Source organism: Notothenia rossii (genome assembly GCF_949606895.1).
Source record: "Notothenia rossii genome assembly, chromosome: 4".
Taxonomy (NCBI): domain Eukaryota; kingdom Metazoa; phylum Chordata; class Actinopteri; order Perciformes; family Nototheniidae; genus Notothenia; species Notothenia rossii.
This window is the reverse complement of record NC_136902.1, coordinates 50,841,112-50,854,569: the sequence shown is the minus strand read 5'-3', so window position 1 is coordinate 50,854,569 and position 13,458 is coordinate 50,841,112. Positions and strand designations below refer to the sequence as shown.

Sequence of the window (13,458 nt, the reverse complement as noted above, 5' to 3'; positions counted from 1 at the left end):
ACACGTCCCAACCTATCGTCTCCGGCAAAAGTGACACGTCCCAACCTATTTTCTCCGGCACACGTGACACGTCCCAACCTATCGTCTCCGGCACACGTGAGACGTCCCAACCTATCGTCTCCGGCACACGTGAGACGTCCCAACCTATCGTCTCCGGCACACGTGACACGTCCCAACCTATCGTCTCCGGCACACGTGACACGTCCCAACCTATCGTCTCCGGCACACGTGACACGTCCCAACCTATCGTCTCCGGCACACGTGACACGTCCCAACCTATCGTCTCCGGCACACGTGACACGTCCCAACCTATATTCTCCGGCACACGTGACACGTCCCAACCTATCGTCTCCGGCAAAAGTGACACGTCCCAACCTATATTCTCCGGCACACGTGACACGTCCCAACCTATCGTCTCCGGCACACGTGACACGTCCCAACCTATCGTCTCCGGCACACGCGACACGTCCCAACCTATATTCTCCGGTACACGTGAAACGTCCCAACCTATCGTCTCCGGCAAAAGTGACATGTCCCAACCTATATTCTCCGGCACACTTGACACGTCCCAACCTATCGTCTCCGGCAAAAGTGACGCGTCCCAACCTATCGTCTCCGTATACACTCACAGCTGCGAGTGTATACGGAGACGATAGTTGTGTCTGTGTATTCAGCAGGATGTCTGCTGGAGGCTTAGAGTAAAGTTTTATTCTGATTAATTTCAGAGCATGTATTCAGTATTCAGTAACTGATTACATTTACAAAGTAATCCTCCCAACCCTGCCTAGAAGTGATCCTTCGTTAGCGTGAAGAGTCTGCTAAGCTTTAGTTTATGCGGTCCGCACATATGGTCCGCAGTACCTGAGCGTGTTTCTTGGGCTTCGTACTTTCAAATTCTAGCGCACTCGAGCTGGTTTCTCCATTCTTACCTACCCTACCTTTTAAAGGTGTGGTAGGTAATTTACTACTAACTCAACACTTACTGATGAATCACATTACATGTGCTAAATAACGGACATTATGGGCCAGACTACCTTATTACTTTTTTCTTAAAGGGGACCTATCAAGCAAAATGCACTTTGTGATGTCTTTTATTCATAAATATGTGTCCCCGGTGCGTCGGGGAACTCACGCTGCGTCAGAAAATAAAACCCTCTTTCTTTTCCTCCGTACCCAAATCTTTTAAAAACGGGCGGATACAGATTTCCATCCGCTGTGACGTCGGCGGACCCACAGAAAGTTGCTATCAGAAACAATACCTGACGTGTTTTGGACGTCTTTGTTTACATTAGCAAGCCTCGCTGACACTCAGAGCTAACCTGTACTGGAGAGCACATGTATTTAAAAAGCAGGAAATAAAAAAAGAACTCACCTTGTGATAAACCTGCAAGAGAAAAAGCATTTGAGCTCCATACTGTTTCAGAAATAATCCTTGACATGGTTTAAACAGGATGGCGTTTTATCACAACCGAATTTTACTTTATCTCTGGTAGAATTCTGATCAGGCATTAGCTCCGCCTCCTCTTCTTTTTATTTTTTTCAAGCTAAGGACCCAAAATCTGAGTTTCTCTAACAGTACTTCAAAAGAGGGGTTTGAGCAGTATGAGGCAAATGTTTTATATAGGTATGGCCCTACAATATATTTTTCAAATATAGCATGATAGGTCTATTTTAAGATGTGTTGTGATATACATTTCAGGTCACATCACCCACCCTAAATGTTGCCGCTGTCACTGAAATCTTTGCTAATTTGAAAAATGATCATAATTTGTGTGTGTGTGTGCAGATGGTCTGAAGCCTCTGCTGCCCCCTCAAGTCAGAGAGCAGGTAGACAAGCTGATTCCCCGGCAGTGCTTTAGCCTCAGCTATGACCTGGCCTGTGACAGGCTGTGCAGCGACTTCCAGGAGGACATCAGCTTCCACTTCTCCATGGGCTGGACCATGTTGGTCAACCGCTTCCTGGGGGCCAAGAACACTCGACGGGCCCTCATGGGCTACAATGACCAGGTAACATCTCAAACCCCCTCACAAGAGGGTAGAATAAAGGGTATATTTATAGAAAGAGTGGAGGACAAAGTATGTTGGTTTGCAGGTGTTCTAGTCCCAATCATGGACTGAAGTTGGGTCTGCCTTTACTAATTCAAATGTTTGGAAAAATGTATGGGGTTTTTGGGGTAATGGATGGTTAAATAATGGATGGCGTTAAACTATACTGTTGCTTTCTGTATAAAACATTTTTTTAAATGTTCAAATTTGCAAATGAGGCATTTTATAATAACATATGTGCTAATCTGCACACAGTTCCAGAACAGAAAGGTGAACATGGAATTAGGACAGATTCCATTCTGTTGCGTCAAATCTTTCTACTGAGGGAAGTTTGGATATCTCTTTGCATCACTCACTGTCAAAAGCCATTTCAACATGTTTTAGGACTAATACTTTCTAACAATCAGGACAAATGTGAGGGGGAGGGGTCTCCGTCAAAACCTTCAGAATATAGAGGGAATACAATTTGAGATTTGCTGACTGTAAGTGCTGATTAGACATGGTGTATATCCCTCATTGAAATTAATCATGAGCTTATGCATTAGTTATTGATCGCAAGCACTAATGACACTGCTGGTTTGAGAGTTTACAATAAAGTAGATCCAGTGTGCAATTTATCAGGCAGTAAGGTTCCTATAAGTACCTTGGTGTTCATAGATAGTACACTCAGCTGGAGGGTCCATGTAGAGCAGTGCTTCTCAAAGTGTGGTCCGCGGACCACTGGTGGTCCGGGACCCCCCCCTTAGTGGTCTGTGAGTATATTGGTAACATTTCATATTGGAAATTAATTAATTAATTAAAGTTTTCCGAGCTTAAGTTTCAATTGCATAGCCCAGCGCAACACCTTCATCAAACACGTTGCTACTTGTTTGTACCATTTCCAGGCGATTAGTAATCTTTAAAATAAATTAAACACAGCACTTGGGGAGTCCTCTGCACATTTGAAGGAAAACAAATATAATTAAAATGGGCCCACTTTGAAATAAATAAAACATATAGCTGCAACCTAAAAATAGTTAAAGGTAGGGTAGGTAAGAATGGAGAAACCAGCTCGAGTGTGTTAGAATTTGAAAATACACAACCCGAAAAAATCTGCCTCTTCCTTCAGACTTTCTTACAGAGTCCCTCCTCCAACACACAGGAACACGCACATGACCAATGAGGGCACGAGATAAGTTTGTGCACAGATGGAAGGCTGACAGGCAGGTAAGCCATCCAGTTACTTTAGCCGGGCCGGCTCAGATGATTGGTCGTGCTTTTTACAGCGCCACGGCTTCCAGAGATTAATTTGTTTATGTATTTATTGTCAAAGCATTTAATATATTCATTGCTATCGGGACGTTAAGAGCATTCCATGGAATATAACAAGTGTTTTCTGAAATAAATTACATACCCCATTGAATTATGACTGAAGATCGTCAGCTGTCTTCCTCTCCCGTGTTGTTCCTCGATACGTAAAGGCTGCAGCACCTTTGACAACTTCTCTCTACATATCAAACATACCGGTAAACCAGCATCGCTTGCTGTGAAAACATATAACTCTGTCCACGCAGAATTAAATCCTGTGTTCCTCCGGTATTTTTTCTTTTCTTTGATTTATCCATAGTCAGGTTATTCGCCTGCAAGAAAAGGCTGGCGTGGGACCGTAGCAGGATGTGACGCATATTTTAGTTGACCTAATTAAAACCGTTTTGTTTTTTATTTATGTGTCACAGTATCACCTCAAAATACAAGATACGACACATTTTCAACAATGCAAGAAAATATAAATAGTCCTACAAATACTTTTATTTTATTTCCTCCTTATTTTTGTCTAAGCTCAAGGGAGCCAGAGCAGAGGGCTTAAAGGGCCGCATGCGGCTCGTGGGCCGCGGGTTGCCGACCCCTGAGTTAGGTGGTCCGCAAGTGTTTTTTTATTGGTTAAGTGGTCCTGGTGTGAAAGGTTTGGGAAACACTGATGTAGAGGGTCTGTGCTCTAGACTTCAACCGCGGTTGTATTTTGCGTACACTCAGGGCTTACGGAGTCGAGCAGAAGTTCATGTTATTGGTTTATCATGCAGTGTTGAAGAGCACCATAGGATATGGTATCATGAGCAGTCCATTATTAGACAGGCACAACAAGTCGTGTCTGATCCCCCCCACATTCTCCACCCAGAATTCCAGCTCCTTCCTTCTGGTAGAAGATGCAGGGTTCCCAAGAGCAGGCTGACCCTCTAGAAGCACTCATTCCTGCCTCTGTCCATTACGCTGCTCAACACTCACATGTGATGTAATACTCATGTTGGCCATGAGGGTTGTGCAATAGGTCGCCTGCATCAGTAGGTGCGTCTGTGTATTGTGTATGTGCAAACGGTGTATGAGTGATGATATGTGTATGTATTTTAATGTTTACTATGTTTGTATATGTACATGTATGTGGAATTACAGGACGGAGTCCAGAACACATTTCCGTATATCTTATCGTTTAAATGTTAACAATGAACAAATGTTGAATAAGACAAGTTTTCTTAAATCAGCTCATCATGCTACCTCAGAATTATCCACAATTGCAAATTCTAAAGTTGTGTATTTCTCTACTTCCTACATACTTTCCATAGAGACTTTGTAGCGTTGAGGTTCTTTTGCTATGCTGTTTGGAGCGTCCAGTTCTGAATGTGGCCCTGTTCCCCCCTGCAGGTCCCCCGGCCCCTGGCTCTGACCCCTGTCAGCAGCAGCATGCCCCCCTTCCCCCAGGGCTCCGTGACCCAGGAGGAGCTGATGGTCTCCATGGTGACTGGTCTCGCTTCCCTCACCTCACGTACTTCCATGGGTGTGCTAGTCGTTGGTGGCGTGGTGAGGACACACACACGTACGAACGCACGTACACGCACCTTGGTTAACCCCTTTTTTCCCTATTTTCCAATTACATTTATTGAGAGGCGGGCCTGTGTGAGCAATGATAATATATCATTTTATCTATATATCCATATTAATAATGTAGTGACATGAAAGTTTTACTAGTTGAAACATTTTTACATAATACTTTGAATACTTTGAATTCTTGTTTTCAAATTTAGTAGCAGTAAAATAAACCAATAAGTAATTACTACACTCTTAACGTGTGTTTTATTATGATACACGTTTTCACACAGTTTCCAATATTTTTATTACAAAATGCATATGTAAAAAAAATCACATGCATTGATATTGACTTATTTCTTCATGCTTGGTTGATTCAAAGCCCTTACCCTCAAAAAGCTTTTGTAACCCAGGACAAGCCATCAATGATCCTGACTGGCTGGATCCATATTATAGCAGCTCATATCTCTACACTCACACTCTGGTCCAGTGTGTGTAGATATTAGAGGCGGGTTCAGCAGACATAAGGCGCTGTGTGTGTGTGCAGATCTGGAAGGCGGTGGGCTGGCGTCTGATCGCCCTGTCAGTGGGTCTGTACGGACTCCTCTACATCTACGAGCGGTTCACCTGGACCACCAAGGCCAAGGAGAGGGCCTTCAAGAGACAGTTTGTGGACTACGCCAGCGAGAAGCTGCAGCTCATCGTCAGCTACACCGGCTCCAACTGCAGCCACCAAGTGCAGCAGTGAGCATGTTAACATTTACAACTGTGCATTGACGACAAGCTATTTGAACGTGTAAAGAACGCTGCATGTCTCCTGACCCCCATGGTTTCTTTCTGTCCTCAGGGAGCTGGCCAGTGTGTTTTCTCAGCTCTGCCAGCAGGTGGATGTGACCCGGCAGAACCTGGAGGACGAGATGACTGACATGAACACCAAGATTGAGCTGCTGGACAGCCTGCAGAGCAAGGCCAAGCTGCTGCGGTGAGAGACACACACCCATACACACGCACGCCTCGCTGTGTTCTGTGATCTGTGATTCTCCAGATTCTACAGATGGCCAGTCCGCCCCGGCTCACAAAATGACTAAGATCAAAAGCTTTAGTGCGTTTTGAATCAATGCTGACAGTCTCTTCTCAGTCATTGTAGACCGAATGCTTCTCGTTTTGCGTCGTCCCGATCAAATGACGTGTGTGTGTGTGTGTGTGTGTGTGTGTGTGTGTGTGTGTGTGTGTGTGTGTGTGTGTGTGTGTGTGTGTGTGTGTGTGTGTGTGTGTGTGTGTGTGTGTGTGTGTGTGTGTGTGTGTGTGTGTGTGTGTGTGTGTGTGTGTGTGTGTGTGTGTGTGTGTGTGTGTGTGTGTGTGTGTGTGTGTGTGTGTGTGTGTGTGTGTGTGTGTGTGTGTGTGTGTGTGTGTGTGTGTGTGTGTGTGTGTGTCACACACAGTGGGGCAAAAAAGTATTTAGTCAGCCACCAATTGTGCAAGTTCTCCCACTCAAAAAGATGAGATAACTCGTTATCAGTATAAAAGACACCTGTCCACAACCTCAAACAGTCACACTCCAAACTCCACTATGGCCAAGAACAAAGAGCTTTCAAAGGACACCAGAAACAAAATTGTAGACCTGCACCAGGCTGGGAAGACTGAATCTGCAATAGGTAAGCAGCTTGGTGTGAAGAAATCAACTGTGGGAGCAATTATTAGAAAATGGGAGACATACAAGACCACTGATAATCTCCCTCGATCTGGGGCTCCAAGCAAGATCTCACCCCGTGGGGTCAAAATGATCACAAGAACGGTGAGTAAAAATCCCAGAACCACACGGGGGGACCTAGTCAATGACCTGCAGAGAGCTGGGACCAAAGTAACAAAGGCTACCATCAATAACACACTACGCCACCAAGGACTCAAATCCTGCAGTGCCAGACGTGTCCCCCTGCTGAAGCCAGTACATGTCCAGGCCCGTCTGAAGTTTGCTAGAGAGCATTTAGATGATCCAGAAGAGGATTAGGAGAATGTCATATGGTCAGATGAAACCAAAATAGAACTTTTTGGTAAAAACTCAACTCAATCAATCAATCAATCAATCAATGTTTATTTATATAGCCCAATATCACAAATGTTACATTTGTCTCAGTGGACAGTTTGTACAGAATATCAGTATGACAATACGACACCCTCTGTCCTTAGACCCTCACATCGTACAAGGAAAGACTTCCAGAGAAAACCCACAGTTTAAAGGGAAAAATGGGAGAAACCTCAGGGAGAGCAACAGAGGAGGGATCCCTCTCCCAGGACGGACAGACGTGCAATAGATGCCGTGTGTAAATTGAAAAGATAATACATTTGCACCATAGGTAGTCCAAATGTTTGGAAATGCATGTGTGTATAATAGGAAGATGAATCCACGAGGATATCCATCCAGGACCTCAGCCACGACTCAAGATCCAGGACTCGCGATCCATGACACAGGACCGCAGGATCATCCATGACTCCGGATCCCGGCGTATATAGACACCAAAAAGAAAGAAATTTGGGGAAGCTGGGTTAATCGGAAAATGAGAGTACACAGGTATAGACAGAGAGAAGGAAGAAGTAAGATGTCCCCCGACAAACTAAGCCTATATCAGCAAAACTAGGGGCTGAATCTAATCAGCCCTAACTATAAGCTTTATCAAAAAGGAAGGTCTTAAGCGCACTCTTAAAAACGGATAGGGTGTCTGCCGCCCGAACACAAACTGGAAGCTGATTCCACAAAAGTGGAGCTTGATAAGAAAAGGCTCTGGCTCCCATTGTACTTTTAGAGACTCTAGGAACAACCAACAACCCTGCATTCTTGGAACGCAATGCCCTATTAGGACAGTAGGGTATAATAAGTTCTTTAAGGTAAGATGGCGCCTGCCCATTAAGGGCTTTGTAGGCGAGAAGAAGAATTTTAAATTCTATCCTGTGTTCTATAGGGAGCCAGTGTAAGGCAGCCAGAACAGGAGTAATGTGGTCCCTTTTCCTAACTCTGGTTAGTACACGAGCTGCAGCATTTTGAATCAACTGAAGCGACTTGACTGACTTCTTTGTACACCCTGATAATAAGGAGTTACAATAAAACTAGACGTGTTTGGAGGAGAAAGAATGCTGAGTTGCATCCAAAGAACACCATACCTACTGTGAAACATGGGGGTGGAAACATCATGCTTTGGGGCTGTTTTTCTGCAAAGGGACCAGGACGACTGATCCGTGTAAAGGAAAGAATAAATGGGGCCATTTTGAGTGACAACCTCCTTCCATCAGCAAGGGCATTGAAGATGAAACGTGGCTGGGTCTTTCAGCATGACAATGATCCCAAACACACCGCCCGGGCAACGAAGGAGTGACTTCGTAAGAAGCATTTCAAGGTCCTGGAGTGGCCTAGCCAGTCTCCAGATCTCAACCCCATAGAAAAAGTCATTGCCCAGCGACAGCCCCAAAACATCACTGCTCTAGAGGAGATCTGCATGGAGGAATGGGCCAAAATACCAGCAACAGTGTGTGAAAACCTTGTGAAGACTTACAGAAAACGTTTGACTTCTGTCATTGCCAACAAAGGGTATATAACAAAGTATTGAGATTAACTTTTGTTATTGACCAAATACTTATTTTCCACCATAATTTGCAAATAAATTCTTTAAAAATCAGACAATGTGATTTTCTGGATTTTTTCTCTCATTCTGTCTCTCATAGTTGAGGTATACCTAGGATGAACATTACAGGCCTCTCATCTTTTTAAGTGGGAGAACTTGCACAATTGGTGGCTGACTAAATACTTTTTTGCCCCACTGTATATATATTTATGTACTGTATGTTTCAGTTAGTGCAGACCCCCCCACTGCAGTTGTTACGGTGTGTTTACTGTCAGCCCTTAATATGTGTGTCTGTGTGTATTTTGTTGATAGGAACAAGGCGGGCTGGCTGGACAGCGAGCTGAACATGTTTACCCAGCAGTACCTCCACCACAGCAAGTGAAGCACAGAGCGTCCACCTAGGGACGGACACCACGGAGGAACACGCCCCCCTGCTGAGCCCCCCCTCCAGAAGACACGTCTGAGATGTGATGCTAAGAGGAGAGATCCACAGTGTTGTGAAGAGAAATAGAAGGGTGATATGAGTGGAAGATTACCACGTGGTTATGGAAGTATTGATTTGAGCTCAGGGTGGCGGGGTCCTGTGGTCAGCCGGTGATTTCACACACACAGAAAAAACATTTAAATCACCTTTTAAAAATAAATAAATAATAATATTAACCACAGACCCCAAATCTGCCCCCCCCCCAGGTTATCCTGGAGTCATGTTCAGTTGTGGAGTCGGTACACAGGCCTGACCCTCATGATCTGACTCCAGAACAGAAGTCCTTCCCCAGCTTCTGTCAGAACCTCCACCCTGCCCTCTAAATCTCACTCATACTGAATATAATTCCAGGTGAATTGTGTAGATCTGATTTTGTATATGAACAAGTGCCATGCTAAAGGAGTGGAATACAATGTAAATGTTAGGGGATTATGCAACATCATTTATTTCTCCAATTGTATATTTAGTCAACTTAAAGAATAGTCTATCAGAAATTGAATTGTTGGAGTTTGTCACTGGAAGAGAAACTGCTGTACTGACATTCTAATCACAGCGATATGAAGGACACGACTTCTCCTTCTCAAAGCCTATGAGTTCTGTGAGCAGGAGAACTGATGTTACTGCTGCCTCTGTGGAGCCGGGCTTCACACTGAGTTGAAATGATTCCTACTGATGGCCTCTACACATGAACCCCTCCCTGTGGGGAACAGCCCAGCTGCAGATGTAGAGACGTAGAGTCCTTTGTTTCATCTGAGAGTTAACCTACATCTTTATTGTTGCGTCTGTGAAGTCATTGCAAATATTTGAGCATGTTTATAATGGCAGCAGTAGAACATCTAAGACTCCTGTAAGGTAACTTAAAGTTAAGGAGGAAACCGTTTGGGACTATTTGTGTGAACACTGGAACTATACGGCACACAGGAATAAGATGGAGGGTGGAGATTTCACCAGAAATGACCTTTTTGTGGGATTCTCACGTTCTAGACACTGAGGTTTGTCAGCAAAGGAAATCTTACATTAGATTTTTCAGTTTGATGATCAGTGTGGAGTTCAGTGAGTCAGGTGCATACAACTTAATGTTCAGCTTTCTATAATGAAATGACTTCAGACCGCAGAACGTCTTCCATGCAGCCATACTAATCTTCCATACATATCAAATGAAGCCTCCTTCCAAGCTCGAGGCTAGAGGATTATATAATAATAATAATAATAATAATTATAATAATACATGGGACTTTTATAGTGCTTTTCATGAAACTCAAAGACGCTTTGACAGAGAATTAAGAAAAGACAACAAAAAAAAACAAAGAAATACAAAAACAGATAAACAAAACAGAAAATAGGGGTGGAGGGGGGTGGTCAGTGGTTGAATGCAGTGTTGAACGGGTGGGTTTATCATATCATATTCTCATGTAAGATGGTAGCATTGTGTTGGTGACCTGTGTATCACCCCCGGCCTTTTCTTTGAACTTTGAGCTTTGCATTGACAGCATTTGTTGGTATATTTGTTTGTTTTGCAGTAGATATATACATTTAGGTGCTATTGGCCTTTTATGTGACTGTAAATGTACTAAAGTTTCTAAGAGTGGGTACATCCAGCAACAGCTACCCTTTTTGAAATGAAATTGTACTCTTACTCTTGGGATCTAACCTGTGTGTGTACATAATGTAATTGAATAGTTTGCCTTTCAATCAGAAAGCCTGGGACTGCTGAAGAGAGAGCGCACAGAGGACGTGCCTGTTCCGTTTGCAGTGCGGTGCAAAGCTTCAGACTGAAGCAATCACGCATGTTGCCAAGTGGAAGGAAAGAATGAAGAAATGCACTTTATTGATTTGCTGCTTTTTAGAAATGTTTTTAAATCTTCAATTAAGTTCAAAAGGTTTCCCATAATCCCCTGAACCCTATGTAGCTTTGCCCCGGGAAGGTGAAAGAACCCGCATGCAGTGGCTGTTGTAGTTTGATGTCCGGTCCAAATGTTCAAACGTATGTATGTTGAAATTAAAGGTTACGCCATGGAAAATAACCTCTTTGCTGAAAATCAGCGCCATATAGAGAGAATATGGCGCTGCTGAAAATGTGTGAAATGTCTTCAGAACAAACAGGAAGTGCAGGTGTTCATCAGTGAGCTGCTGAGAAACAAATCCCCCCCCCCCCAGCAGGGACGAATGGTGTTGCAGCGAGAAGATGACTTTTCAGAAAGGACAGACGTTAAAGAATAGACTAACATTAAATAAAACACACAATAATACATTTACAATGAAATAAGAACACATTCAATGTAGAAAAAGTAGCAGAATTCAAAAAGTAAAACATGAAAGAAGTGAAGAGAACCCAGAGAACTGTGCTAAACAATTAAAAGAATAAATTGTAGTTATTTTTCCAACAATTTTGTAAAAGTGTGTATGCCAAATATGTGTTGGCTAAACTGGGTGAAATACTGAAAAAAACATCTTTGGTATACTAAACCATCTCAGATTGATGATGGAATATGTCCTCTCCATATCCTACATCAATGTCACCACAAGAGTAATGTGCTCTGGGCTCTGTCCAGCAGGGGGCAGTAGATCACCGCGCTGCTCACGGTGCTTCGTAGGGTTTGGAGCTTTATGCCGTTCTTTCTTGAGAGAAACGGAAACACTTTGGCCCCCTCGACCCTATCCCTCTCCGTGACGGAGTGAACTCCGTCTGTAGCCATACTCGCAGCTCAACGAGGTTCCCTCCTGTCAGATGGAGGGAGTAAATACAGCAGCAGCAAGCTTTGGGACTAACTCAGTTGAGTAAAGTTAGAACGATATTGGCAGATTCTGATTTCACGGATCAATAACTCATGAACAAAACGTTATTCAGACACAAATTACGTCTCGTAACTACAATCACATGTTGATAAAAAAAAAAGCCAATATGCGCATTCCTCCGAGCTGGACACATTAAATTGGTCTCCTTCAGCAGCCGGAGAAGAAACAAGTGCTCAGGGACCCTCGGCAAAGTGCAACTCCGAAAAAAGAAAATACAATAATATTCAATCACTTCACTATTATGCAGTATATTTCTACCAAACTCACTACACACATCAATAGTCTCCTGTTGGTCATACTACATCAGAGAGTTTGGAAGAATATGGGTTGGAATAATTTTGGGGAATATTTATAGTTTAAAATCTTCAATAAATATGGTATAATCTTCAATAACGTCACTATTATACAGTGGAGTGCTACCAAACTCACTAAAAACATCAATAGTCTCCTGTCGGTCATACAGCAGAGTTTGGAAGAATATGATTTGGAATAATTTCGGTGAACATTTATAGTGTAAAATCTTCAATAAATATGGTATAATCTTCAATAACGTCACTATTATACAGTATATTTCAACCAAACTCACTACACACACCAATAGTCTCCTGTTGGTCATACTACAGCAGAGAGTTTGGAAGAATGTGCTTTTGAATAATTTTGGTGAATATTTATAGTGTAAAATCTTCAATAAATATGGTATAATCTTCAATAACGTCACTATTATACAGTGGGGTGCGACCAAACTCACTACACACATCAATAGTCTCCTGGTGGTCAGACTACAGCAGAGAGTTTGGACGAATGTGGTTTGGAATAATTTTGGTGAATATTTATAGAGTAAAATCTTCAATAAATATGGTATAATCTTCAATAACGTCACGATTGATGTGTGTAGTGAGTTTGGTAGCACTCCACTGTATAATCAAAAAATTATCAAAATGTGATTGTAGTTCGTTGTCAACCCTACCACGGTACTTAGGAGACGTACTTTGTGTCTGAACAACTTTGTTCATGAGTTATTGATCCGTGAAATCTGAATCTGCCAATATCGTTCCAATTTTACTCAACTGACAAACTCCCCTCTCTCTGGCAGAAACAGGAAATGCCGTAACTGTATTTAACAATGGTTTCAAATCAGCATCTCTTAGACAAAAAATGTAAATTAATAACTCAAATAAAACTCCAAACATCTTTCATTGTGTTACTTTTTTGTAAAACTCTTTTAGTTTTAAACCTGATGTTTATAAGCTTCTTAGTTTTTGCAACAGTCTGTAAATATACACAACTTTATAATAAAATGCACACATTTACCTTTTTCTAGACTAAACACAGGTATGATCCTAAGTTAAAACATATATGAGGTTATCATGAGGTTGTCAACATCAATCAATCAATTTTTATTTATATAGCCCATATCACAAATGTTACATTTGTCTCAGTGGTCTTAACAGTTTGTACAGAATATCAGTATGACATACATACGACACCCTCTGTCCTTTGACCCTCACATCGTACAAGGAAAAACTTCCAGAGAAACCCCACAGTTTAAAGGGGAACATGGGAGAAACCTCAGGTAGAGCAACAGAGGAGGGATCCCTCTCCCAGGAAGGACAGACGTGCAATAGATGCCGTGTGTAAATCGGAAAGATAATACATTTACAACATAGGTAGACCAAATGT

The 13,458-nt window shown here is 42.7% G+C and overlaps 1 protein-coding gene across 1 annotated transcript in view; it reads left to right on the top strand.

The window, feature by feature from the left end:
• The window catches only part of mfn2 (mitofusin 2), a 40,184-nt gene extending 29,178 nt beyond the window's left edge, over window positions 1-11,006 (top strand). The window contains exons 13-17 of the mRNA XM_079673767.1: window positions 1,780-2,007; window positions 4,723-4,878; window positions 5,432-5,628; window positions 5,732-5,866; window positions 8,811-11,006. Of these exons, the coding sequence (XP_079529893.1) occupies window positions 1,780-2,007; window positions 4,723-4,878; window positions 5,432-5,628; window positions 5,732-5,866; window positions 8,811-8,880 (786 nt within the window). The 3' untranslated portion in view covers window positions 8,881-11,006. The remainder of the gene's footprint in view (window positions 1-1,779; window positions 2,008-4,722; window positions 4,879-5,431; window positions 5,629-5,731; window positions 5,867-8,810) is intronic.
• Window positions 11,007-13,458: the final 2,452 nt, after the last annotated feature.